At 48.6% G+C, this 24,229-nt stretch overlaps 1 protein-coding gene across 17 annotated transcripts in view; it reads right to left on the bottom strand.

Moving 5' to 3' along the window:
• Window positions 1-24,229, bottom strand: part of TBL1X (transducin beta like 1 X-linked) — a 257,751-nt gene that overhangs the window by 3,564 nt on the left and 229,958 nt on the right. For all 17 annotated transcript variants that reach the window (XM_045383223.3, XM_045383228.3, XM_074029344.1 and 14 more), the window contains 10 exons: window positions 23,985-24,117; window positions 23,445-23,586; window positions 22,470-22,533; window positions 22,263-22,360; window positions 18,269-18,329; window positions 10,729-10,850; window positions 6,824-6,898; window positions 6,386-6,513; window positions 4,397-4,562; window positions 1,166-1,267 (listed from right to left, as the gene is read on the bottom strand). In XM_045383223.3, the coding sequence (XP_045239158.1) occupies window positions 1,166-1,267; window positions 4,397-4,562; window positions 6,386-6,513; window positions 6,824-6,898; window positions 10,729-10,850; window positions 18,269-18,329; window positions 22,263-22,360; window positions 22,470-22,533; window positions 23,445-23,586; window positions 23,985-24,117 (1,091 nt within the window). The remainder of the gene's footprint in view (window positions 1-1,165; window positions 1,268-4,396; window positions 4,563-6,385; window positions 6,514-6,823; window positions 6,899-10,728; window positions 10,851-18,268; window positions 18,330-22,262; window positions 22,361-22,469; window positions 22,534-23,444; window positions 23,587-23,984; window positions 24,118-24,229) is intronic.

Here is a 24,229-nt window from a genome sequence, read left to right as displayed (position 1 = left end):
TCGGCAAGCTACGGTCCCCATGCCCAATCTAGCCCTCCACCGATGTTTCTCAGTAAAGTTTATTGGAACATCGTCATGAAGGGTCAGAGAAGCTCTCATAGCAGACTGGCATCTGGACATTGGACCGAGCAAACTGAAGCAAACAGCACAGAGCAGAAAGGCCAGGTTAAGGGTAATGACAGGAATTAACAGAGTGGCAGAGACCATCGTGGGGCAGATGACAACACGAGCCCAAGTATACGGCCTCTGACGACATTTGGGGACTACACTGACACTTGGCCAGTCAGCCAGAATGCCGCTTGCCCCAGAGGTCAGGGCAACCTCAAGTCCAGGGGAAAATAAGAAATCCAGATGCCCCATGGGAGGAGAGGAGAGCCCAGGAGACCTGCAGGATGGCCACCAGAGGCCCGGGCTCGTCAGCCGCAGCATGGGTGACAATTGTGGCCACCCTATGCACGGTAGGAGGTTTAGCAGCATTGCTAAGCTCCACCCACGAGATGCCAGTGGCATCCCCATCTAAGCACAGTCATGTGCCACATAATGACGTTTCCAGCAACAATGCACCGCACAGAAAGCAGTGGTCCTGTAAGACTGTAACTCTTATTCCTGCTGAACCTTTTCTATGTTTAGATAGATCTAGACGCACAAATGCTTACCATTGTGTTCTAGTTGCCTATGGTATTCAGTATGGCCACCTGCCGTCCAGGTTTGTAGCCTGGGAGCAATAGGCTCTACCATACAGCCTAGGTGTGTGACAGGTATTGTCATCTAGGTTTGTGTCAGTCACTCTGTGATGTTCAGACCAAGATAAAAGTGCCTAATGACACATTTCCCAAAATGTTCCCATCATTAAGCGACACATGACTGTAGTGACAACCTCAAATGGCTCCAGATATTGTCTAATGTCCTCAGAGGTGCAGAATCACCCTGGTTGAGAACCAACAATTTGACTGAGAAAATGTTGACTAGAAGGACATTCTGGAAGGGACAAGGAGAAGGCCATTCCCAGATGTGGTACCAACTCAGATGGGATCCAGCCCAGAAGCTTCCTCTGGCACTGGGCTAGGCCCTTCAGGACACGAACGCTGCATATGCCCTCGAAGCTCACTTCGGCATCAGCCGCCCCCAACACCCCACTCTCCAGCAAACCAGAGGTGTTGCTTACAGAGCCGTCGGACGCGCTGGCGCCCACTTTGTCTCCTCGGGCGTTCCAGCACACTTCGAAGATGCCGCCAGTGCCTCGGTAGCTGTGGACGAGATTTCCACTCTGCAAAGCAAAGCAGCTGTCACTTACAATGATGCAAGGGGCGCCTGCGACAGATGCAGTTGTACAATGTGTGCTCCTCCTGCCCTGGTGTTTGGTCATGAACATTTTCAAGCACGGTAAAATTTAAGGGTTTTCAGTAAGGACTCTGGGGGCTGTGGAGATATATCTCTAGGACTTCCCACCACAGGGAGTAAACCTGATTACTTATGCCTGTGGAATCTGCCACCACATGTGCGTGGATTCTGAGGTTGCGCCCAGCTGAGGACTGACGGAGGCAGGAGACCATGGCAGTCATCTGCTGAGACTCAGACTCATCTGGTGGGTAAGTGGCTCATGGACTCTCCATCAGCATGGCCAAAACTTTCTACTGACCTGTAGGGCCATCCCTGACTCTTCCTACCCTTCCTGTCTCCTTCCCAGGGTCAGACTGGCCTTATGGTCTGAATTCTTCCTTCCCCCTACCTCCCTCCCTGTTTCCATCACAGCTCCTCAATAAATCTCTTGCCCATCTCATCCTGTTTTGGTGTCTGTTCCTTGGAGGACCTCAATGAATACAACGTAATGAATACCCCCACCCCAGTAGCAATGAAACTGACTATAATTCACGATTACATGTATTAATATGCCAAGATGTTAAAATGTACCTATTTTGGGACATTTGAAAGAACAAATGCATAATATACATGTAATGGAAAACACCACAGACCATTGGTTTCTGGTTTAAAACAGCATTAACTTGACAAATCTAAGAGGTAGGGGAAGTAGAGGCCTTTGAAAGAGTTGAATAAGGCCAGGCGAGGTAGCTGACCCTGTAATCCCAGCACTTTGGGAGGCCGAGGCAGGAGGACTGATTCAGCCCAAGAGTTCAAGACCAGCCTGGGCAACACAGAGAGACTTCGTCTCTACAAAAATTAATTTTAAAAAATAAAAAAGAGAGAAAGAGTCGAATAAGCCTTCACTCATGATTCACTAATGGTGACAGGCAGGAGAAATCTGAGGACTGAGACCAGGAGGGCTGTTGCAAATCCTCTGCTCAACTGGGCTCCTTAAAGCGTGGTGTTCCATGAACTGAGAAAGGTGTATGTCAGCAGTATTATAGATAAGTATTTTTATAGTTGGAGAAAGATTAAAGTGGGCTTTAAGATTTCTCTTAAGAAAAATCCTAAGGATTTCTTGGCTGGGCACGGTGGCTCATGCCTGTAATCCCAGCACTTTAGGAGGCCGAGGTGGGTGGATCACCTGGGGTCAGGAGTTCAACACCAACATGGTGAGACCCCGTTTGTACTAAAAATACAAAAGTTAGCCGGGTGTGCTAGTGTGCGCCTGTAATCCCAGCTACTTGGGAGGCTGAGGCAGGAGAATTGTTCAAACCTGGGAGGCGGAGGTTGCAGTGAGCCAAGATGGCGCCACTGTACTAAAGCCTGGGTGACAAGAGTGAAACTCCGATCCAAAAAAAAAGAAAAATCCTAAGGATTTCTTTGATTTATAAAAAAGGGTTGAAACAATTCAGTGAGTTCTTGATAACAGGCTGTACCTAACTGATCATGTCATTTTTTTTGGATAATTGATGTGTTGTTTTTACAAATCCATCCATTACTATTTCTAGCAAGGATTTCATGACAAGAGACTCTTGCACACTAGTCCTGAGATGTGCGCTTCCCGGAGGGCTATCTAGGGCTGTGGGGCTGGGCTTGGCATCGGGTTGGCTCTACGCAGGGTCCACCATTTCCTTTCCTTCCCTGAGAGGATGTGGTTCACATGAGGTCCCTGGGAAGCCTGTGATCTCAGTGGACCACTTGCCAGTGAACAGGGCTCATCACCCATGAGTCCACAGGGGGAATGAACTTGAGGATGTCAATCCAGCTGAATGTCAACCAAGCCAAAAGGAACCAAGAAGGCAGTGCAGATGAAAGGGGACGGGGGCAGGCTGTGTGATTCCTCCCTCCTGAGGCGAAAGGGACCCCTTCATTGTTTTCAACAGCTCCTAGCGTATCATCACCTGTCTGTCTTCCCTTAGAATAGAATCAAGTGCTGGGGGCCCCTCTATAATCTTTTACGCTATGCAGTGCTACTTCCCATCCATTTCTACACTTTACAGCTTGAATTCTTCTATCCTCAGGTGTGACCCAAGATACCCACAGCAGCCACCTTTATTTAAATCCTATGTCCTTTCAATCTCTGCTAAAAGGACAACCCAATATTGACATACCTTATGTCCTTAAACAGAACCTACTTTGATTTGAAAAATCGAGGTTGAGCGCAGTGGCTCACACCTGTAATCCCAGCGCTTTGGGAGGCCAAGGTGGGCGGATCACCTGAGGCCAGGAGTTCAAGACCATCCTGGCCAACATGTGAAACCCTGTCTCTACTAAAAATACAAAATTTAGCCAGATATGATGGCGGGTGCCTGTAATTCCAGCTACTCGGGAGGCTGAGGCAGAAGAATCGCTTGAATCTGGGAGGCAGAGGTTGCAGTGAGCCAAGATCGCGCTACTGCACTCCAGCCTGGTTAACAGAGTGAGACTCCGTTGCAAAACAAAACAAAACAAACAACAACAACAACAAGAAAACAAAACAGAAAAGAAAAATAGAAATGCCATGACAACAGCAAGCGCACATTGCTTCCCACTCCCTGGTCTGCTCCGTGGGGGAGCTGCAGGAGCTGGTGCGGGCAGAGGAGGTGGAGCTGGCCTCGACCCCATTAGCTGGTCCCCCACTCCCACCCTCCAGCCTCAGTATCTAGAGAGCAGCGTTTCAGTGATAACTGCTAAGAAGAGGAAGAGGCAGGTGGAAGGTTTCATGCCATGGACTCAGAAAGTGAACAGAAGACAGTGGCTCCTTCGAGGAAGAACATGTGCCAAGGTGAGGGTTTGGAATCAAATGGCCAAGAGCCCTGATTACGGCAGACATGACGCCCTGCCTCAGGGAGGGGAGCTGCTGGAGGTGTCTGGTGGGGGAAGAGCTCACAACCCACGTGGGGTGCATGGTGGACAGCATCCACTGGGTCTGCCCGGGGAGCCTGGGCTTGCTCAACTCCCTCCGAGGCACTGCTCTGAAGCAAGGCACTGGAATTGTGGCTATTTGGGCATCCCTTACTGAAAGGATTTGGCATAGGGGTCAGGAGCTTACCTGAGTATTCCAGATATGGACGCATTTGTCAAAGGATCCGCTGGCCAAGTACCTCCCATCAGGGCTGAAAGCTACGCTGTAGACGGGCTCCTGATGCTTCGTGAGCGTGTGGGTGCAGACGCCTCGCTCTATGTCCCACAGTCGCACCGTAGAATCAAACGAAGCACTAGCAAGGCAGGAGAGAAAGCAAAATCACGTACGCATGGTGGTTTCAAACAGTTCTCCATAACATGTATCACATCTCCGGGAGCTGTTTTTCCCAGCTTTTATGTTTCAAAAGACAATCAACTGAGGAGCTTTTTGTCTTCTAAAATATAACTTCCAAGTATTAAAAACAAAGCCATAGTCATTAAACAGAAAAAAGTTTTAATGGTCGTATTAGGGAAACAATTTGATATCTACATTTGTTTCCGCCTTTTATTTTTTTGAAATGGGGTCTTACTGTGTTGCCCAGGCTGGAGTGCAGTGGCACGATCATGACTCACTCCAGCCTCGAATTCCTGGGCTCAAGCGATCCTCCCGCCTCAGCCTCAGCAGAGAAGCTGCAACCATAGGTCCACGCCCAACTAATTTTTATTTTTTTATTTTTTATAGAGACGGGGTTTCACTATGTTGCCCCGGCTGGTCTTGAACCTCTGGGCTCAAGAGGTCCTCCTGCCTCACCCTACCAAACTGTTGGGATTACAGGTGTATGCCACTGCGCCCAGCCCTGTTTCTATGTTTTCTATAGACATAAATGGTAAATATTTTTGTAGAATATTTACCAAGTTTCCTAAAATGCCCCTACAATTTAAAACATGACATCTGTTATTACTAACTAAATTAATACAGATAGCCATATTTGGAAAAACAGCAAATTAAGTGAATAAACATTTAAAAAACTTTTTAGGCCAGGTACAGTAGACCATGCCTGTAATCCTAGTGCTTTGGGAGGCCGAGGTGGGAGGATCACTTGAAGCCAGGAGTTCAAGACCAGCCTGGGTAACATAGGGAGACCCTGTCTCTAAAAAGAAAAAAAAAGATTTAATCAAACAGGAGTTAAAATATAATCACACCCACATATGTAATCACATGATTGAAAGCTGCAAATTTTAGTTATTTTCAAATTTAAAACAGTAATATCTATCACAAAGCTATTATCTGGCTTTCTTTCAGCAGGGACCCACTAGGTACCGGCATGCCCCTTTTATACTTGCTGACTAAAAGGGTAATTTATGTTCCTAATAGTACCACATGACGCAAAAGCACCTTCTGAGTCACTACAAAATGACTCGCGTGTGTAGTACTACATTACAGTTATTTAAGTGGGTTTTATGACAATTACTTGAAATATGAGAATTATGGCCTATGTGTTGCTTTTTTGGTTTCATCTCTCAGTGGATGCAGGAATTCTATCCTGTCCTCTCTAAGAGATGACCTTAATTCGAGCACTGTCAACAAGAGTTGGTGCTGCCTGGCTTGCTGCCCCTCCACTGTGGCTCTGCAGTCATGTTTCATGTTGGGTGGGTTTTTCTCTTCTTCTTCTTTTTTTGTTTAGAGACATGGTCTTGCTCTGTCACCCAGGCTGGAGTGCAGTGGTGTGATCACTGCGCACTGCAGCCTCAATCTCCTGGGCTCAAAGTCATCTTCCTTCCTCAGCCTCCTGAGTAGCTGGGTGGCACACGCCACCACCCCTGGCTAATTTTTTGTAGAGATGGGGTTTCACCATGTTGCCCAGGCTGATCTGGAACTCTTGGGCTCAAGCTATCCTCCTGCCTTGGCCTCCCAGAGTGCTGAGATTATAGGCATAAGCCACTGTTGCCTGACTCAAAACCATCCTTACCTCAAAGGCAGGTGTTACTCGATAATTCTATCCTGGCCCCTTCAAAGTGAGCTACCACTTCGCTTCCTCTGAAGGGCTTCAACACACGGGCATGGAAACGCTTTAGCAAAATTTCCCGTTGTCTTTGCGTAGCACAGAGCTGTGCTGGCTGTGCTGCCTGCCCTTACCTTGCCAACATGATGTTGGAGTTTGGGTTGCTGGTGGCAGGCCCGGTGGGGCTCCACTTGATGGTGTAGATCTCTTTATTGTGAGCCTGAAGATCGTGGATGCACACCTCCTGTTTCATGCTCCAGATCTACAGAATACAGCAGCCCCAACATGAGCAAAAGTCTTCCCTGCATCCAGGAATGATGTGGAATCATTCCTCCCGGGGGCGCACATGGGGCCCATGGCAGGCTGGGGGGTGCACAGTGGCGAGAAAGGCTGTGGGGAGGCTGGGATTCTCAGTGGAACCACGACTGAGAAATCAAAGTTCACTGGATGACACAGGAAGGGAGGGTGGTCAGTAATAAATAACCCTCATGGAAGAGTGACCGTGAGACCGGCGTCAAGTGCCTGGAGTTGTCTGGGATTAAACAGCCCACCCCCTGCCATGCCGACTCTACCTTCAATGTCATGTCATCTGAGCAGGAGGCCAGCAACATTCCAGAAGGATCCCATTTGATGGCGTTGACCTCGTTCTGAAAGAGAGCAGAGAGTCTGAAAAAGACATCAGGGCCTGTGAGCAGATGAGGCCGCCTTCCAGCAGGGGGCAGCAGTGCGTCACCGTCACTGCAGAAGGTCTTCGGCTTCACCCTGACATCAAAGAGCACAGCCCAACCAGCCATCTAGTTTCCTCTTTTTCTCACTTTGCCTTTTTCCTTTATATAAAACCACAGCCCTATACCACACATCACCAGCCACCCTCATCCATATTTCGTTAAGAAAAAAACCTTCCCTGATAGGAAGGAAGGCAAGTGAAGAATTCACGTACCATAAAACGCAGCAAATAAAACCAGTAAAACCAGTTACTTTTTAAATTGGCCTTTCAAAATCACTTTCCTATGCACTTTTCTTTTTCAGACAGGGTATCACTCTGTCTCCCAGGCTGGAGTGCAGTGGCAGGATCACAGGTCCTCGCAGCATGAACCTCTTGAGCTCAAGCAATCCTCCTGCCTCAGCCCCCGAAGTAGCTGGGACTACAAGCAGGCACCACCATGCCATTTATGTATGTACGTATGTATTTATTGTATTTTTATAGAGACGGGGTTGCCCAAGCTGGTCTTGAACTCTTGGGCTCAAGCGATCCTCCCACCTCGACCTCCCAAAGTGCTGGGATTACAGGTGTGAGCTACCACACCAGGCCTCTTACGTACTTTTAGTGCAACAGTTCCTCCCCGTGACCACACCCATTAGAAGATATTTCTCTCCTGCAGGCGAGTGGAGATGGAGGGAGGGGTAAATACGAGAAGTGAACCTTCAGCTATTGTGGAGTTCAAGCGGGGTTAGGGCTGATCCAGGTGGAAGATGGGCGACCCAAATGCACACACAGGCGGACACACATGTGCAAGGACAGTGAGAGGCAAGTGCTGAGTGGCACAAACGCACACGGCACAGGCAAAATCCTGGCTTGGGGTTCATGATCGGCACAGCTAGGTGGCAAAAAGCGCAGACTTAGGACACCTGGGGACCACGAGACTAAACCCTGCAGAATAAAGGTGAATGAATGTACCCGGGAGCCAAGGGAGACAGGGACACTCCCGAGACAAGCATGTATAAAAGAACCACCTGTGGCAAAGGCTCAGCTGGGGAACAGCCTGCCCAGGAGAAATGAGGGGACATGGCGTACCAGCTTGGGGCTCCCTCGGGCCCCATATATCCAGTACAGTCCCACTATGTGACACCTGCTGTCCCGGCCTAACAATTAACTAATTTCACACTCATGCTGGAGAGGGGGCTGAGGGGTGTGAGTAACACGCACGCATAGGTGTCTGTGAGTGTGAAATGTGTGTGCCAAGGCCAGCAAGGGTGGCTCTGACTGCAGCCATTCAGAGGAAAACCTACGGGCCCAGGAATGTGGAGCCGCTCACCATGGGCCGTCCCTAGCCAAACCAACGCAAAGGAACAAATAACTTCCTGGGAGCGGATCCCTCGCTCTGCAATGCAAGCCCAAGTTCCTGGGCCACGTCCAGAGCTGGCCCATGGGTCTCCACTCAACCCCACTGAGCTAGAGCTTTGTTCAGGGCCATCAGCTGCATTAAGACCCACTTAAAGGGCCAAGGCCTGTGCTGGTGGCAAGGTCCTGGGCAGGACACCTGGGAACCACAGAGAGTGTGTGCAGCTGGTAAAAATTTGCAGATAGTCCAGGGTTAGAGGAGAAATAAGTTTAGACTGGGACAAGAGAGTCAGTTTGGAGCCAAACAGATGTTAACAGGACGATGGGTGCCTGTGCTCTAAAAGCACCTTCCTTTGGGACAGGGACCCCTGGGCCAGGGGCAGGGAGAGGTAGACACTAGGAGAATGAGGACAAGGGAATTTACATTAGTTAAGTTAGTGGCACGATGGCAAATCTCCAGGGCCTGTGATCATCCTCCCCTGCTTTAACAGGGAACCCCCCGCCACCGCGGAGATATTCTGGGTGCTAGTGAGAGAAAGCCAAGATGCCATGGTCCCAGCGTTGACGCACTCTGCATTTTCTGGGAGAGGCAGACATGCAGGCCAGCAGCTACTGCCAGGGCTGTGGCATTCACGTGGTCAATGGGAGCTCAAGGGGTGCCATGAATCCTCCCCAGGGTGTGCAGAGGATACGTGAACGGGCCTGGAGAGTGGGGAGGATTCTGTTTCAGACCAAGAGCTGCTGTGGTTCCAGGCAAGGCTCAGTGTGGGGCAAGGTGCTTGGCTGTATGTGTCGTTGGGAGGACAGAGGTACAGGGCATTTTTGGACACTAGCCCAAGGGCCCAGGAAAGGGAGGCTTTCTCCTCCTGCCAAGGTTGGAGGTCGAGGCTAGTGAATGGGTCTACCAGCAGATTGGAGATTGCAGAAGGTTAGAGACCACAGAAATTGGCTAATCTGAGAGAGATTTGGTGAAAGACCGGGAAGCCCTCAGAGGCCACACTAAGGAATTTGCTAAGTCAGCTGTTGTTCACACTGTCGTTCCCTGGTATATCATGGGTTTTTTTGTCAGTCTCTGCTTGCCTTTAGGATTTTCTCTGTCATTGATTCTGGTGTTTGATGACCATATGCCTAGGTGGACAGGTGTGGTTCTGTTTATATTTGTTCTGCTTGAAATTTGCTGAGCTTCTTGGATTAAATGTTGATGTTTTCCACCAAATTTAGGAAACCTTGGCCGTTAGTGCCTCACATGATTTTTCTGTTCCATTCTTTCTTCTCTCCCCATCACACATATAGGTTTAGGGTCCCTGATATTGTCCCGTAAGTCATTAAGCCTTTATGCAATTTTTCGATCTTTTATCTGTTCTTCAAATTGGCCAATTTCTATGCTTTCTAACCTTACTTCCACAGTCTCCCATCTGCTGGTATACCCACTGATGTGCTTTAGATCTGTGTCCCCACCCAAATCTCAGGTGGAATTGTCATCCCCGATGCAGAGGTGGTGCCTGGTGTGAGGTGTCTGGATCATCTGCTACTCCTCCCACCTCTTGCCCCTGCTCTGGTCATGTGTGATGCCTGCTCCTGCTTCACCAACCGCCACAGTTGGAAGCTTCCTGAAGCCTCCCCAGAAGCAGATGCTGCCATGCTTCCTGTATAGCCTGAAGAACTGTGAGCCAGTTAAACCTCCGGTCTTATAAATTACCCAGTCTCAGGTATTTCTTTAGAGCAATGAGAGAATTGAGAACTGCCTAATATACCCACCTATTAAAACTTTCATTTCAAACATTGTATTTCTCAGTTCTCAATTCCTTTTTTTTTTTATGTTTTAAAGAAACAGGGTCTTGCTCTGTTGCCTAGGCTGGAGTGCAGCGGTGCTATTGTAACTCACTGCAGCCTTCATCTCCTGAGACGTGACCACAGGTGTGAGTCACCATACGCAGCTAGCTACTTTTTAAAATTTTTTGTAGAGACAAGAGTCTTGCTATGTTGCCCAGGCTGGCCTCAAACTCCTGGCCTCAAGCAATCCTCTGGCCTCAGACTCCCAAAGTGCTGGGATTATAGGCATAAGCCACCACACTTAGTCTCCATTTGTTTTTTAATGACATATCTTTTTCCATTCACTGCAGATGTGCCCCGTCTATTCATTCATTGTGAGCACCGTTTCCTTGATGTCCTCTACATGTTTCTCATAGCTACCTTAAAGGCTTTGCTGCCAAATCCACCATCTAGGTCATTTCTGAGTGAACTTCTCACTGCTGACCCCAAACTGGGTCAATCCAACCACCTTGGCTCAAATAGCCAAGGGGCACAGAAGAGCTGGTCTGCTGCTGCAGTATCTTTTAATTCCAGGCACACAAGAATCGGCTCCCACATCACATTCTCACGAACTCGAGATCAGTGACAAGAGCTCTCACTTACTGTGTGTCCCTGGAAGGTTTTGACTGGGCGGTCACAGCCGAGCCTGCACACGTGGATACACATGTCTGTGCTACAGGAGGCGAAGGTCATGTTGTTCTGCCAGTCCACATCAAGGGCAGGGGCTGCAGCAGGGAGGGAGAACACCTGCAGTTATTCACTGTGTGCACAGCTCCATGGATTTACAACAATGAACAGCACAGTCAAGAAGCCTCTTTAGTTTACTTATTTATTTATTCTAGAGACAGGGCCTGCTCTGTCACCCAGGCTGGAGTGTAGTGGTGTGATCATGGCTCACTGCAGCCTAGAATTCCTGGGCTCAAGGGATCCACCCACCTCAGCCTCTCGAATAGCGCACGCCACCACGCGTGGCTAATTTTTTTTTTTTTTTGTAGAGACGAATTCTTGCTATATTGCCCAGGATGGCCTTGAACTCCTGACTTCAAACTGTCCACCCGCCTCGGCCTCCCAAAGTGTTAGGGTTATAGGTGTGAGCCATTGCACCCAGCCAAGAAGCCCCATTTAGTGACATGATAAAAACATCTCAAGTGTGAACACAGTCTCTTTCTTTCTAAGACTTTAAAGACCCTCTCTTGCCACATTGGCAGGGATGACAAGATGTCCTGGGAGAGAGGCTCCATGACACTTCCTGCACCCCACGGCCTGCAGAATCTCCCGCTCCCATGGCACAGTTAAGAAGGGCAGGTGAGAGGGCCACCCTGCCTGCTCTGTACCTTGCTGCTTCCAGCGGCATCTCTAGAGTGAGCTTATTTGATTTTAGACAGAGAGGAGAAAATAGGAGAGGAAAGATTTCATGTCCTATGTTCATGATACCTCAATATGAAAAATACTCTCCCATAACACATTAAGGCATCCCCTTAACTATGGGATAATTAGAGTCAATAAGAACCCCTTTGGGGACGAAATGGGACGCGTGCTTCAGGGCCTGTGACCAACACCCTCCCTCACTTTGGGTCTTTCCAAGTCCAGGTGGCTCAGGGTCACAAACACAGAACAACGGGGAGCTGACCTCCCCTTGTCGTTTAGTTACAGCTATGGGTCTCATTCTCTACCTTCTGATTTCTTTTCTAGGATGGCAGCTGGGAATCCAACAACTTCCCAATGTACCAAAATGGCCAGGGCACTCGTTAAAAGCCAGGCCCTGGTTCTGTCCTCAGAGTGTCTGACTCCACAGGGCTGGACCATGCCCTGAGAGGCACTGGAAGCACAGGTGACAGCAAGGGCGCTGAAGTCCTAGCAACTGGACCTCATTCCTCATTCTGCCTCTTTACTGACGTGCAGCTGCAGGTTGACGATTTCCTGGAGTCTCAGCTACACATGTGGATGTTGCCAGTAGCCCCAGACAAGGGGGAGCGAGACGAGGCATCTCAGGGGTCAGCAGTGCCCGGGACACGGAGTGCACTGGAGGTGTGGAAGGTCCCACGGTGGGAGCCACCGTGCACTCTCATCCTCTTCTGTTTCTAGGGAAGCGTGGCTTCAACTGCTCACTCCTGTCCTCTAGCAAAGAGTGGGTCTGCGGCTGGGAGTGAGCATCTCTTCCAACTTCTCTCAGGCGTCCACGGGCTGCAGGGGTCACCTGCATTCCTAGGGGCCAGCAAGGGCGCTGTGCTCAGGTCTCTGGTCTCTTTCCACTGTGGGGGCCACAGCAGCAGATCATGTTCCCCGGGCTTCTTCCCACCTCATGCCAGAGAACTGATGAGCAGCAGCAAAGGCCATGCAATGCTGAGACGGGAGGGCACGGGAAGAGGAGGCTTCTCTGGTGATCTCTTCCCTTCCCCTGAAGGTTCTGAGCAACCCCACCCTCTTATTACGGATCATCATGAGGCTTCTTGTGCGGAGAGGACATCCACAACCAGCCCTGTGTCTGGAACCCCGGCTATCAAAGGGAATGACTTAGGGATGTGAAAAGTACTGTGCTCCATTACATGTGAAATGGAGGGAAGGTCCCTCCCTTCCCAGGGTTCATGCTAATTTAAAGGGGTAAAGTCTTATGGGGCAGGGAGCTTGAGGTTTTTCGAGAGCTAGTCGTTCACATCTGACCACCTCTCGTAACCCTGCGCTTCCCATGCAAGCCCATGGAAATTACTTTAAGCTACTGAGTGGGCTCCATGATGCCCCCAGGAGAGGAGGCAGGGTTAGACTCTACAAGTCTGCCCAGCCAAGAACTCTCATTGGTTTTCCTAGATACTATGGTCCATTCTGTTATTTGCCAAGTTATGTTCTCCAAGGTAGCTGCAGACACTGAATCAGCCAATAATGAAGCACTGCTTCTAGGGGAAAGAGACGGTTAGCTTCTGCCAGGCTCTGGCCACCATGTCCTTACTGATCGACCAATACAGAAACTCATAGGTGTTTTTTGTTTTTTTCTTGGAGATGAAGTCTTGCTGTTGCTCAGGCTGGAGTGCAGTGGCACAATCACAGCTCACTGCAGCCTCAAACTCCTGGGCTCAAGCAGTCCTCCTGCCTTAGCCTCTTGAGTAGCTGGGACTATACATGTGTGCCACCACACCCAGTTAATTTTTTTTGAGACAGGATCTCGCTCTTGTCACCCAAGCTGGAGTGCAGTGGCACAGTCTTGGCTCATTGTACCCTCAATCTCCTGGGATCAGGTGATTCTCCCACCTCAGCCTCCCTAGTAGCTGGGACGACAGATGCACGCCACCACTGAAAAATGCCTGGCTCATTTTTCAAAGATGTTTTTGGCAGAGATGGGGTTTTGGTGTGTTGCCCTGGCTGGTCTCAAAATCCTGGGCTCAAGTGATTCTCCCACCTTGGCCTTCCAAGGTGCTGGGATTACAGGAATGAGCCAACACACCCAGCCACGTGTGTTTCTTACAGCCAGGCAGCGCTGAACTGAGAAGAATCCAGCTTTCTCTGAATGCTAACCATTGATTGCCCCTGCCCTTCCTTGGTCTTTAAATAAGAGGCGCAACCTTCCATGTGTTTATCCTCCGTAAGCACAGGGACCCCACTCGCTTCCCCCTCCAGCTCCCCACCACGCGGAAGGTGTGGGTGGGAGGACGCGGGTGTCAGCAGTGGTCTTTTCCACATCTGAGATCATCTCTCTTTTGTTCCATCCCCAGCAGCGTGTTTCGTGACAGCCCCACGGTTCTTGACGCATTTTCTTGGTTCTCGTTTACAACATCACCTGAGCTAAACAGCAAACTTCTGGTCCAGCCTCTGCATTTGGGCGTGTGATTAATATACCTGGAAATGGGACAATCTGGCGAGCGGTCCAGGAGATGGCGACCAGCATCTGATGACTCCTCCATCTAAAGCAAGCTGGTTCAACCCGTGGCCCACGATGGCTTTGAATGTGGCCCAACACAAATTTGTAAACTCTCTTAAAACATTAAGAGGTTTTTTTTTTTAAGCTCATCAGCTATTGTTAGTGTTAGTGTATTTTATGTGTGGCCCAAGACAATTCTTCTTTCCATGTGGCCCAGGGAAGCCAAAAGATTGGACATTCGTGATCTAAAGAGAGGCCCCCCCCGCCACCATGCTCAGGTGGTTAGCCCCACTCTGAGTCAGCTCCTGCAGCCACGATGCTTGGAACCACGTGGGCGAATGGCCGGTAACAGGGCTGAACTATGCTGGGGGGCTCTGTGCCCTCCCTCCCATGCATAGGCCAGTTTGGTTTAATAGCCTTCATTCTTCTGGGTCCAGCCAGACATCTTCCTTTTGAAATATGTAGAGATTTACAGGAAGCTGCAAAGGTAACACAGAGAGGTCCTGTGTCTCCTTCACCCAGGTTCTCCTGAGGGTTACATTTTGCATAGCTGTAGCGTTGTATCGACGCTGGCAAGTTGACACTGGTGCAATTTGCCTGTAGAGTGCTGTCATTTTATCACGTGGGTAGATGTGTATCGCTGCAATTGAGACCAGAACTGTTTCGTGGTCACTAAGATCTCCCTCAGCTACTGTATCGGCACACGACCGCTCCTCACCTGCTTCCGAAACTCCCACACCGCTGGTGGGTCCCAGGTTTCTACCATTTCATCATCATGAGAATGTTACATAAATGAAAGCACAGAGCATGCAACCTTTTGAGACTGGCTTTTGTCACTCAGCAAAATGCCCTTGAGATCTCTCCTGGCTGTGGTGCATCAATAGTTCATTCCTTTCCGCCGCTGAGTTTCACTTCACCATGAGGCTTTGAGCTAACGCTTCCTGTTGACGGTGACTGAGGGCGCCCCCATGAGGTATCAGTGGGGAAAAGCTAGTGGGGCAAAGCAATGTCTCCTATCGCCCCATTAAACCCCAAACCTGCCAGAGCCACAGAAAGGCGCTCCTCACAGCTCTTCCCAGCTGCGTTGCACCTGGAAGTGCAAGCTGCTTTCTCTTCATGTTGAACGTTCTCTAACACACTGATTGACACGAAAAAGAGAGCAAGTAACGCCTAGATACATGTGACCTGCCGACGGGAATTGGGTCTACCTCATGGCCAGCCAGATTACAGGTGAGAAGCTCACGCAATTCAGAATAACGCGGTTTGTGGTCTTCCCGGGTCAGCTGGGTAGAAAACCCTTCCATAGGGCCCTGGGACACTTTGGGTAAGATTATTTTCTGCTGAAATACTTTACAGATGAATTCTTAAGATACAAGTGTTAGAGGAACCTTACTGATGTTTACCTCGGGCATATTTTTCTCTGAAAAACAAGCCAGAGACATCCCCGCCTCACCCCCCGGGTCTGCATGTCTGGTATTCTAGGGCTGTGACCCTGTCACGACATCCTTCCTGCCTACAAAGGTAGGTTTTGGCACATAAGCCAAACGTGACGGAACTCCATTGGGAAGGGCATTCTCACTAGCCACCTGCTTTATTTGCAGCCTAGAGCACAGAGTAGCAAGTGTCTGGCATGGAGATGACACACAGATCACAGGCTGTAGGTGGGGTTGCCAGGGGCCGGGGGAAAGATGGAATGGGCACAGGGTTTCCCTTTGGGGTGAAGAACGCTTTCTGGAGGACCTAGTGCACATACTACCTGCACTGGGAGCCTTTTGTCTCTAATATGCCCATCGCCTTCATCAACAGTGTTCAATTAAAGCAACACCAGTAACAAATTGCACCAGCAGCCCTGAGAGGTGTGTTTGCTGTGGGTCCCAAGCTGTGCAGGAGTGGCTCTCCCTCTCCAGGGCAGCAGAGCAGAAACGGTGTCCTCCCTGAGTCTCCCTCACTCTCTGAGCTGCCTGTGTGTGGAGTTCCTGCTGGAGTGCTGCGTGGAATATAACAGACGTGGGTGCCTATGCATCTGACACAACTGTGCCTCAACAGGACCTTTGGTTCATGCTCTTGTTTCTTGCAGGGCCCATGTCCCCTGCCTGGAGCCCTCCCCAGGCACCAATGAGCTGTTCTGTCTCGGACGGTCGTTGGGGTTAGCCCTCCCATTCACAACATCATTTAAGCACCCCAAGCTGCCTGAGAAGAGACACTCAGATCTCCTCCCGGACAATGCCCCAGCGACAGCTGATAGAACAGTCAACTTTCGCCCCACATATTTAGGGATTCCTTCAAGATGGATCAGACATTTGCCCTTAAGGGAAGTGGCACGTACCCACTTCTGTCCATTTTAAGCCAGTCTAAAGTCTTCCAATAGTCTATTAGCTCTGCGGGTAGCCATCTGTCTTTGTTTTAAGAGGCCATGTCTAACATCAGGACTGAGTTACACAGAGGAGGGAGTTGGGAAAGAAAATGAAGAATCATTTTGGGAGACCGAGGTGGGCAGATCACTTGAGGTCAAGAGTTTGAGACCAGCCTGGCCAACATGGCGAAACCCTGTCTCTACTAAAAATACAAAAATTAGCTGGGCGTGGTGGCGCATGCCTATAATCCCAGCTACTCAGGAGGCTGAGGCAGGAGAATTGCTTGAGCATGGGAGGCAGGAGAATTGCTTGAGCATGGGAGGCAGAGGCTGCAATGAGCTGAGAGTGCACCACTGCATTTCAACCTGGGTGACAGGTAAAACTCTGTCTCAAAACAAAAAACAAAAAACAAAAAATAAAAACCCACGAAGAATCAGGTGGGAATCTGGAAAATCGGAATCTCTACAGACCCCTGGGCTGCCGCATGTGGCCTGGCCCGGCTCCAGTGCACAAAGGGATGTAGCTGTGTCCAGAGCAGCGGCCACACATTGGCGTAGGAAGGCGCTAACACCACAGGCCCGAGGCTGCTCTCCCTACAGAGGCTTGCTTGCAAGGCCGGCCCTTGGCTAGCAACTGAGAATTTAGATTTCTAGAGAGTTCCCACCCTTCCCTAACAGACACAAGTGGCTCACTCTGCTAACACTTGTTTGTGCAAACAGTGTGTTTATGCTGCACACCTGCTTTCCTTCTGGGGGGTCTGCAGTTTTGGCTTGTAGTAGGCACTGGGTGCTTACACTGCCAACCCGCAATAAAAACTCTGGACACTGAGACTCCATGGGGCTTCTCTGGTATGCACCTCACAGGCATAGTTACAACTTGCTCCTGGAAGAATTCAGTGTGGCCTGTGACAGTCCACTGGGAGAGGAGCCTTCGAAGCTCTGGATTTGGCTATGTGCACCGTTTCCCTTTGCCAATGTTGCACTAAATTCTTGTGCTGTTAGAAATCTTAGCTGTGAGTATGTTGAGTCCTGGGGGTCCTTGCAGCAAACCACCAATCCTGGGAGTGGTTTCGGGGAGCCCCCAAAACAGCATCCCTTTAGAACAGCAAGAGAAAGGAGCCTGCCCTGCTTCTGTGGCTGGCTCACTGCTGGGTTTCAGAGCTCTGAGCAGGTGGGTGCCGAGGACACCTCTATCTTGCAAACCTTAAGAGCAATCAATGCTTGCCACAAAATGGGTCTCCTTCTGACCAGTGAGGCCCCCTGGGCTCCATACTCTGTGCATTCAGTTACTTTAAGGGGCATTTCAGGATCTCATTCTGTTACCTAGGCTGGAATGCAGTGGTGCAATCACAGCTCACTGCAACCTTGATTTCCTGGCTCAAGCAATCCTCCTGCCTCAGCCTCCTGGGTAGCTAAAACTAGAGGTGTGTACAACACCTGACTAATGTTTTATATTTTTTGTAGAAATGGGGTCTTGCTTTGTTGCCCAGGCTGGTCTAGAACTCCTGGGCTCAAGTGACCCTCCTGTCTCAGCCTCCCGAAGTGCTGGAATTACAGGCATCAGCCATAGTGCCAAGCCTAACTTTGGATTATGATTAGTTTTTAAGACGGGGTCTCTGGCTCTGTTGCCAGGATGGAGTGCAGTGGTGCAATCTTGGCTCAGCGCAAACTCCATCTCCTGGGCTCCAGCCATCCTCCTAACTCAACCTCCGGAGTAGCTGGGACTATAGGTGTGGACCACCGTGCCTGGCTAATTATTGTATTTTTTGTAGTGATGGGTTTTGCCATGTTGCCCAGGCTGGTCTTGAACTCCTGAGCTCATATAATCCACCTGCTTTGGCTTCCCAAAGTGCTGGGATTACAGGCGTAAGCCACTGGGCTCAACCTGAATTATTATTTTTGAATTACAAAAAAACAAACAAACAAACAAAAAAACTCACCCGAATGAAAAGGAAACTGCTGTTTGGCTTCTCCTGTGTGGGCATCCCAAATTATTGTTGTCTGTGCTCCGCAAACAAAGGAAAAAGTTAGTAACTATTCCCGCAGTTTTCTCTGGAAACATTTATCATACAAGAAAAGACAGTGAGCCCTTCTCCTTATAAACCCACACTGTCCAAGAGAGATAGAGAGTGAGCCTTACGGGCTAGTTTCAATTTTCTAGGATCCACATTAAGAAGAAAGAAACTGGTAAAATTCGTTAGCAATCTATTATGTTTAACTCCAGTATGCCCCTAAATATTACCATTTCAACATGTAATCAGTATCAAAACCTTGCTGGGATATTTACCTTCTTTTTCTCGCATACCACATCATTAAAATACAGCATGTTTCAAACTTAGCAATCTGGATGGCCATGCTTGATGAAGCCATCAGCCACATATGCTGGCATCTCCCTTAACTCATTTATGCCTGAGGTTGCAATTTTTTGAATTCTTGCAATCAGACCTTGGCAATGACCCTGAGCAGTAGGATATAAATAACTCCCACATGCCTAGCATTCCGATAATGGAACACTAGGCATAAATGGGCTTAAGGACAGAGCATCCCTAACGAATACTTGCAAGAACTACCAAAATTGGTAGGAATTCCTCCTCATCCCCAAATGCCAAAAAATGTTGAAAAACCTGGAACAAAGCATCTCTAAAGATCTTTGTGGCATTTTTCCAAGTGAAGGGCTGCAGAAACAAGCATTTCTAAAAATGCCTCTGCCCATCCCTCCATGAACCGGGGACACTAGACATGGCAGAGCCACTGGCTTGCACTGGGGCCAGGCACCGACGTATTGGTCTAACAGTAAGTAGAAAGGTGAGTTTCTCCCTCGGAAAACAAAGGAAATCATGAATTTTTATTAATTTACTCATGCTAGGAAGATACTTAGAAAACCAGCTCAATGAATAGCATTGGAGTTACATCTTCATCAACTGGAATTTTCAACTTAATTGGAAATTTTACACCTCTCTGTTAGTGACACTCAGTCAAGATTTTGCTTTAAAAAGAAAGAGTTCTATTTTGTGTTGACTGTGGACATTTTCAGAGGAAAGCAAGCAGTGAGTCTCTCTGAAACTTGGTACTCCTGGGTTTTGGATCAGTCCTAGACCAATTAACATTTCTTTGTTGGGGTGTAACTCTTCTTAATTTAGCCACGCAAAAACAAATCTAACACTGCAGAGAATATATAAACTCTTTCACAGTTCTGATACCATTTCACATATGACATCAGTGACTGGGTCTCTTAGTTGATGTTAAATATACATTGGACAAAAGAAAACAGTTATGCAAACATTTGAAGAATGTGACACACATTTTAGTCACTCTGTGTTGGTCAATACCAGCATCCCCTAAGTTACATTTTCTCCCCGAGTGTTATGTACAAGGACATTATTTTCACTCCTGCTGTGGTTGACTAAGTAATGATAGTGGATCGCACCCAGCCCAAGAGACTAACATAATTCCACATACGCATTTTCACTGATCACATAGTCCATCACCTGGTGGAGTTAAGACTGATAATCAGTGAGAAAAACAATCACGAATGTTAACAGTCTCCAGGTAGGAAGGAGGCCGGCTATTTAACAAACAGAATTTTTTGTTAAATTTAGAATTCTACGGAAGTTAAAGGGCAGTAGTTACCGGTGACCAGGGCCTGAGTTCCCATCCCTCTGCACCAGCTGTGTGTCCCTAGGCAAATTAATAACCCTCTCTGGGCCTCCAGTTCATCTTCTATAGAATGGGAGTGATCCTACTTGTGCCTGTCTCCTATCTTGGCAGTACTGGATGGGTTAACACACGCAGTAGTGAAGTGCTTGATAAAGAAAAATGCTGTCATTTTCATGAGTTATTTTAATAACTCAAGCAGCAATTACTGAGAGCCTACTGAATGCACAGCAAAGTGCTGCATATGCATGTTACTTGAATTAGAACATCTTGGCAAAAATCCGATAGTAGCTACATAAGAACGTTTATGTGTCAACCACAGCAACTCGGCTTTTAAAATATCATAAACCAGGCTACTAAGTCTGAAAGAAAGGTTTTTTGGCTTAAAAGAGAGAGAGCAATTATAAATGAATGATTTGTTGACCTAGTTATACCCTAGTGCAGGACTTCGCAAACTTTTTCTGTTAAGGGCCAGGTGGCAGGAATTTCAGGCTTTGAGGGCCATCCGGTCTCCCTTGCAACTGCTCATCTCTGCCACTGTAGCATGAAAGCAACCATGGAGAAGTCTCAACAAAGGGGTGTGGTTGTGTCCCAATACAACTTTATTTAAATTAAAAAATCAGGTGAGGAGCCAGGCTTGGCCTGTGTGACAGTTTGCCAAATGCAATTATTTAATTTAGCAATTTCTCCAAAAGTGGGATGATGTTCAGAGGTCAAGTCTATCATTTTATTTATTTGTTTATTTATTTGAGACAAAGTTTTGCTCTTCTTGCCCAGGCTGGAGTGCAATGGCGCAATCTTGGCTCACCGCAACCTCCACATCCCGGGTTCAAATGATTCTCCTGCCTCAGCCTCCTGAGTAGCTGGGATTACAGGCGTGCACCACCACACCCGACTAATTTTGTATTTTTAGTAGAGATGGGGTTTCTCCATGTTGGTCAGGCTGGTCTCGAACTCCCGACCTCAGGTGATCTGCCTGCCTTGGCCTCCCAAAGTGCTGGGATTACAGGCATGAGCCACCGCGCCCAGCCAAGTCTATCATTTTATAATAACTTTCAGAACTAGAAAGAATAGAAAGCTCTTAGTCAGGTTTTTTTGTTTTGTTTTGTTTTTTTTGAGACAGAGTCTCACTCTTCTTCCAGATCCAGGCTGGAGTGCAGAGATGCAATCTCGGCTCACTGCAACCTCCTCTGCCTCCCTGGTTCAAGAGATACTCGAGCCTCAGTCTCCAAGTGTCTGGGATTACAGGTGCCTGGCACCACGCCCGGCTAAGTTTTGCATTTTTAGTAGAGGCTGGGTTTCACCATGTTGGCCAGGCTGGTCTCGAACTTCAAGACTTAGTAAGTTTTCAAGTTATCCTGAAATCATCACAAAATGCAAAGCTTTGTGGAGGCCCGGGCATCCAGTATTCAGGCAATGTTTCCATTTGTTGTAGAAACACAAATTGATGTGAAAACACATCTTTTTTTTTTTTTTTCAATTCTAAATAATATGCTTCTTTTCCAAAGCAATTCCTGCTGAGTCTCGGGAACGCACAACTGTTCCACGAAGGCTGTCTGGGGTCATGACTCCAGCCAGCCCTGTCGCTGGACAAGTGAGGGAAGTGAAATGCAGAGAGGCTGAGGTTTCTGGCTGAATCAGACTCAGGCCCGGGATGAAGTCTGCATCTCCTTACTCTTCGCCCTTGGGTTCCCACCCCATCGATGGCTCTTAAATGCACCTGGAGTTAACGCCACCGTGTATCCCTGCAGCCCTGCCCAGGTGCAGAGCAAGCCAATTCTAAACTGACTCTGTGGGCCATCCGGAGAGTGTGCCCTTGTAGCCAGGTTGCTTGACTGCTGCTCAGAGAAATCTGCAGTCTATGGTGGGAAGCAGCAGTTTATCAAACGAGGAAAGCCGAAGCCTGAAGCACACACACAGCCTGTGCCACTCGCCCCTCAGTGGGTGAAAGTTCACGCGGGGCACACCCCATACCACATGGCTCCTTCCGGCAACTGACAAATGCAATGTGGAGATTTTCCTCTCTCTACCACTGAACCATGTACCTCAAATAAAGGGAAGCTTTGCACAAGGGTCTGCAGGACAGAATATATTAAGAGATGATGTGTTACAAATTAACAGAAAGATCAAAACCACAAAAACAAAGCCTAAACAAATCCTTTTCGTTTCTTAAGGGGAAGCACAAAGCCTAAGAGTTCCAGGAAACCACGATGGTATTTTGAGATTAAAAATATATAACCACCTGTGGATCAAAGGGATATATTTTAAGCTAATACTCACTTTGTCTACACCAGCACTCAAAATGTAATTCCCCTTTCTGTTCCATTTCAAGGCAAAGATGGGGCCTTTATGTTGGCCTAAGGTGCTGGCCAGGTTACCTGTTAGTAAAAACAAACATGTTGACTTCAATGTCACGGTCTGTTCACTCAAGGGTTAAGTTTGGCAACTCCTCTTACCCGACCTCAGCACGAGGGACACAGAACTCACCATCTTCCGTCCATATTCTTGCAAAACCGTCATATGAACCTGTAGCCAAGAGTGTTCCATTGGTCTGAGGGCCAGAAAGAGACAGAAACACACAAAAACAACTTAGGAGTGGCAGCACCAAACAGCTCCAAGAGCCTCTCCCAGGAGCCCGCTACACTGGAACCATTTGCCACTGTGTGTTCCTTAATGACAGAATTGAAAATACCATGCTGAAAGGTATCGCGAAACCTTGCAGAAAATAAAAAGCAGCCAAACTGTGTGCATCCCATGTGTCAACGCACAGGATACCTGCTGCTGAAATCCCAAGGTGGAGGGTCACCTCTCCTGGGCTGCACGTCGTATCTCTCCAGGAGAACTACCTCGGGGCTCCCGGCCTACCTTCCCACCATGAGGCCACAGGCTCATTTTGCTATGGCATGCTCACATGCAAAGATACGGCTACCGAACACACAGCTCGCTGCCTGCCAAATGCAGCCTTGTTAATACCTCTTAGAAGCCAAGACTGGCCGGGGGCAGTGGCTCACGCCTGTAATCCCAGCACTTTGGGAGGCTGAGGCAGGAGGATCACATTGGGTCAGGAGTACGAGAGCAGCCTGGCTGACATGGTGAAACCCCATCTCCACTAAAAATACAAAAATTAAGCCAGGTGTGGTGGCGCGAGCCTGTTAACCCCAGCTATTTGGGAAGCTGAGGACAAGAGAATCGCTTGAACCCAGGAGGCAGAAGTTGCAGTGAGCTGAGATCACACCACTGCATTCCAGTCTGGGCAACAGAGCAAGACTCTGTCTCAAAAAAAAAGAAAACCCACACAAAAAAAGAAGCCAAGAGCACCTCTCTGGCAGCCCATTAGAGTGGGGCTGAGCACACGGGACCACCTGCCTCCTATGTCTGCATGAGCTCCATGGCTGCAGTCCTCCCCTGGTGGCTGGCTGATTTTACCAATTTCAAAGTGCCCAGGGGGTGGAAGACGCTTACATTCCAGTCCAGTGAGGTGACATCTTTGTTACTTGGGACATCGTGGCCCCCTTCTCGTATACAGTGCCTCAACACGAGCTGGGTGGAGCCCCCGTTGCTATTCTCATTCAGGTTCCATATCCTTGCAGTTGAGTCTCCGGATCTGCAGAATAAAAACACAGGAGCCTCTGGCGTTTGGTTCAAACGGGATAAGAAGCTCTCCACAGCTTACTCTCTGGCCAGATGGCATTTTCAGCACGTGCTCTTCTGTCTTTTTCATACCTCTGGATCCCTGTTTCCCTCCTTGCCATCTTTGCATTTGGTAATTTTAAATGCTGTTGTGTTCCTCATCACCACATGAAGAAAATGACTTGGAACGATGGCTTCTCCACAATATGAGACATGTAGAGAAATGGATCATAGAGCCACCCATTCCTCGGTCTGCCCACACTGGGGTAAGAAGGGGAGTGTGTGTTCCTTAAGGCAGAACTCCAGAGAAGGGCAAGAGCCTGCATCTCCCATCTCCCCAACTTTGGAGCGCCCCCATCCTGACATCCTTACCCGGAAGCTAGCAAATCACTGACAGGATTCCAGGCACAAATGAACACCTCGGACTCATGGCCCCGAAGGACTGTGGCTTTGCTGGATGGAATGTCAACCTCTCCATCTATTTCCATTGGCTTCGCGTGATTATCTGTTACAGGAAACACAGAGAGACAAATGGCTTACCAATACAAGAGAAACACACTTAAAGGGCGCTTTTGTTTCCAGAAATATTTCTTTTTATGTACTAAGTAATACTACCT

Source organism: Macaca fascicularis, chromosome X (genome assembly GCF_037993035.2).
Source record: "Macaca fascicularis isolate 582-1 chromosome X, T2T-MFA8v1.1".
NCBI lineage: Eukaryota > Metazoa > Chordata > Mammalia > Primates > Cercopithecidae > Macaca > Macaca fascicularis.
The sequence above is the reverse complement of the archived record's forward strand: the minus strand, read 5'-3'. Positions and strand labels throughout refer to the sequence as shown.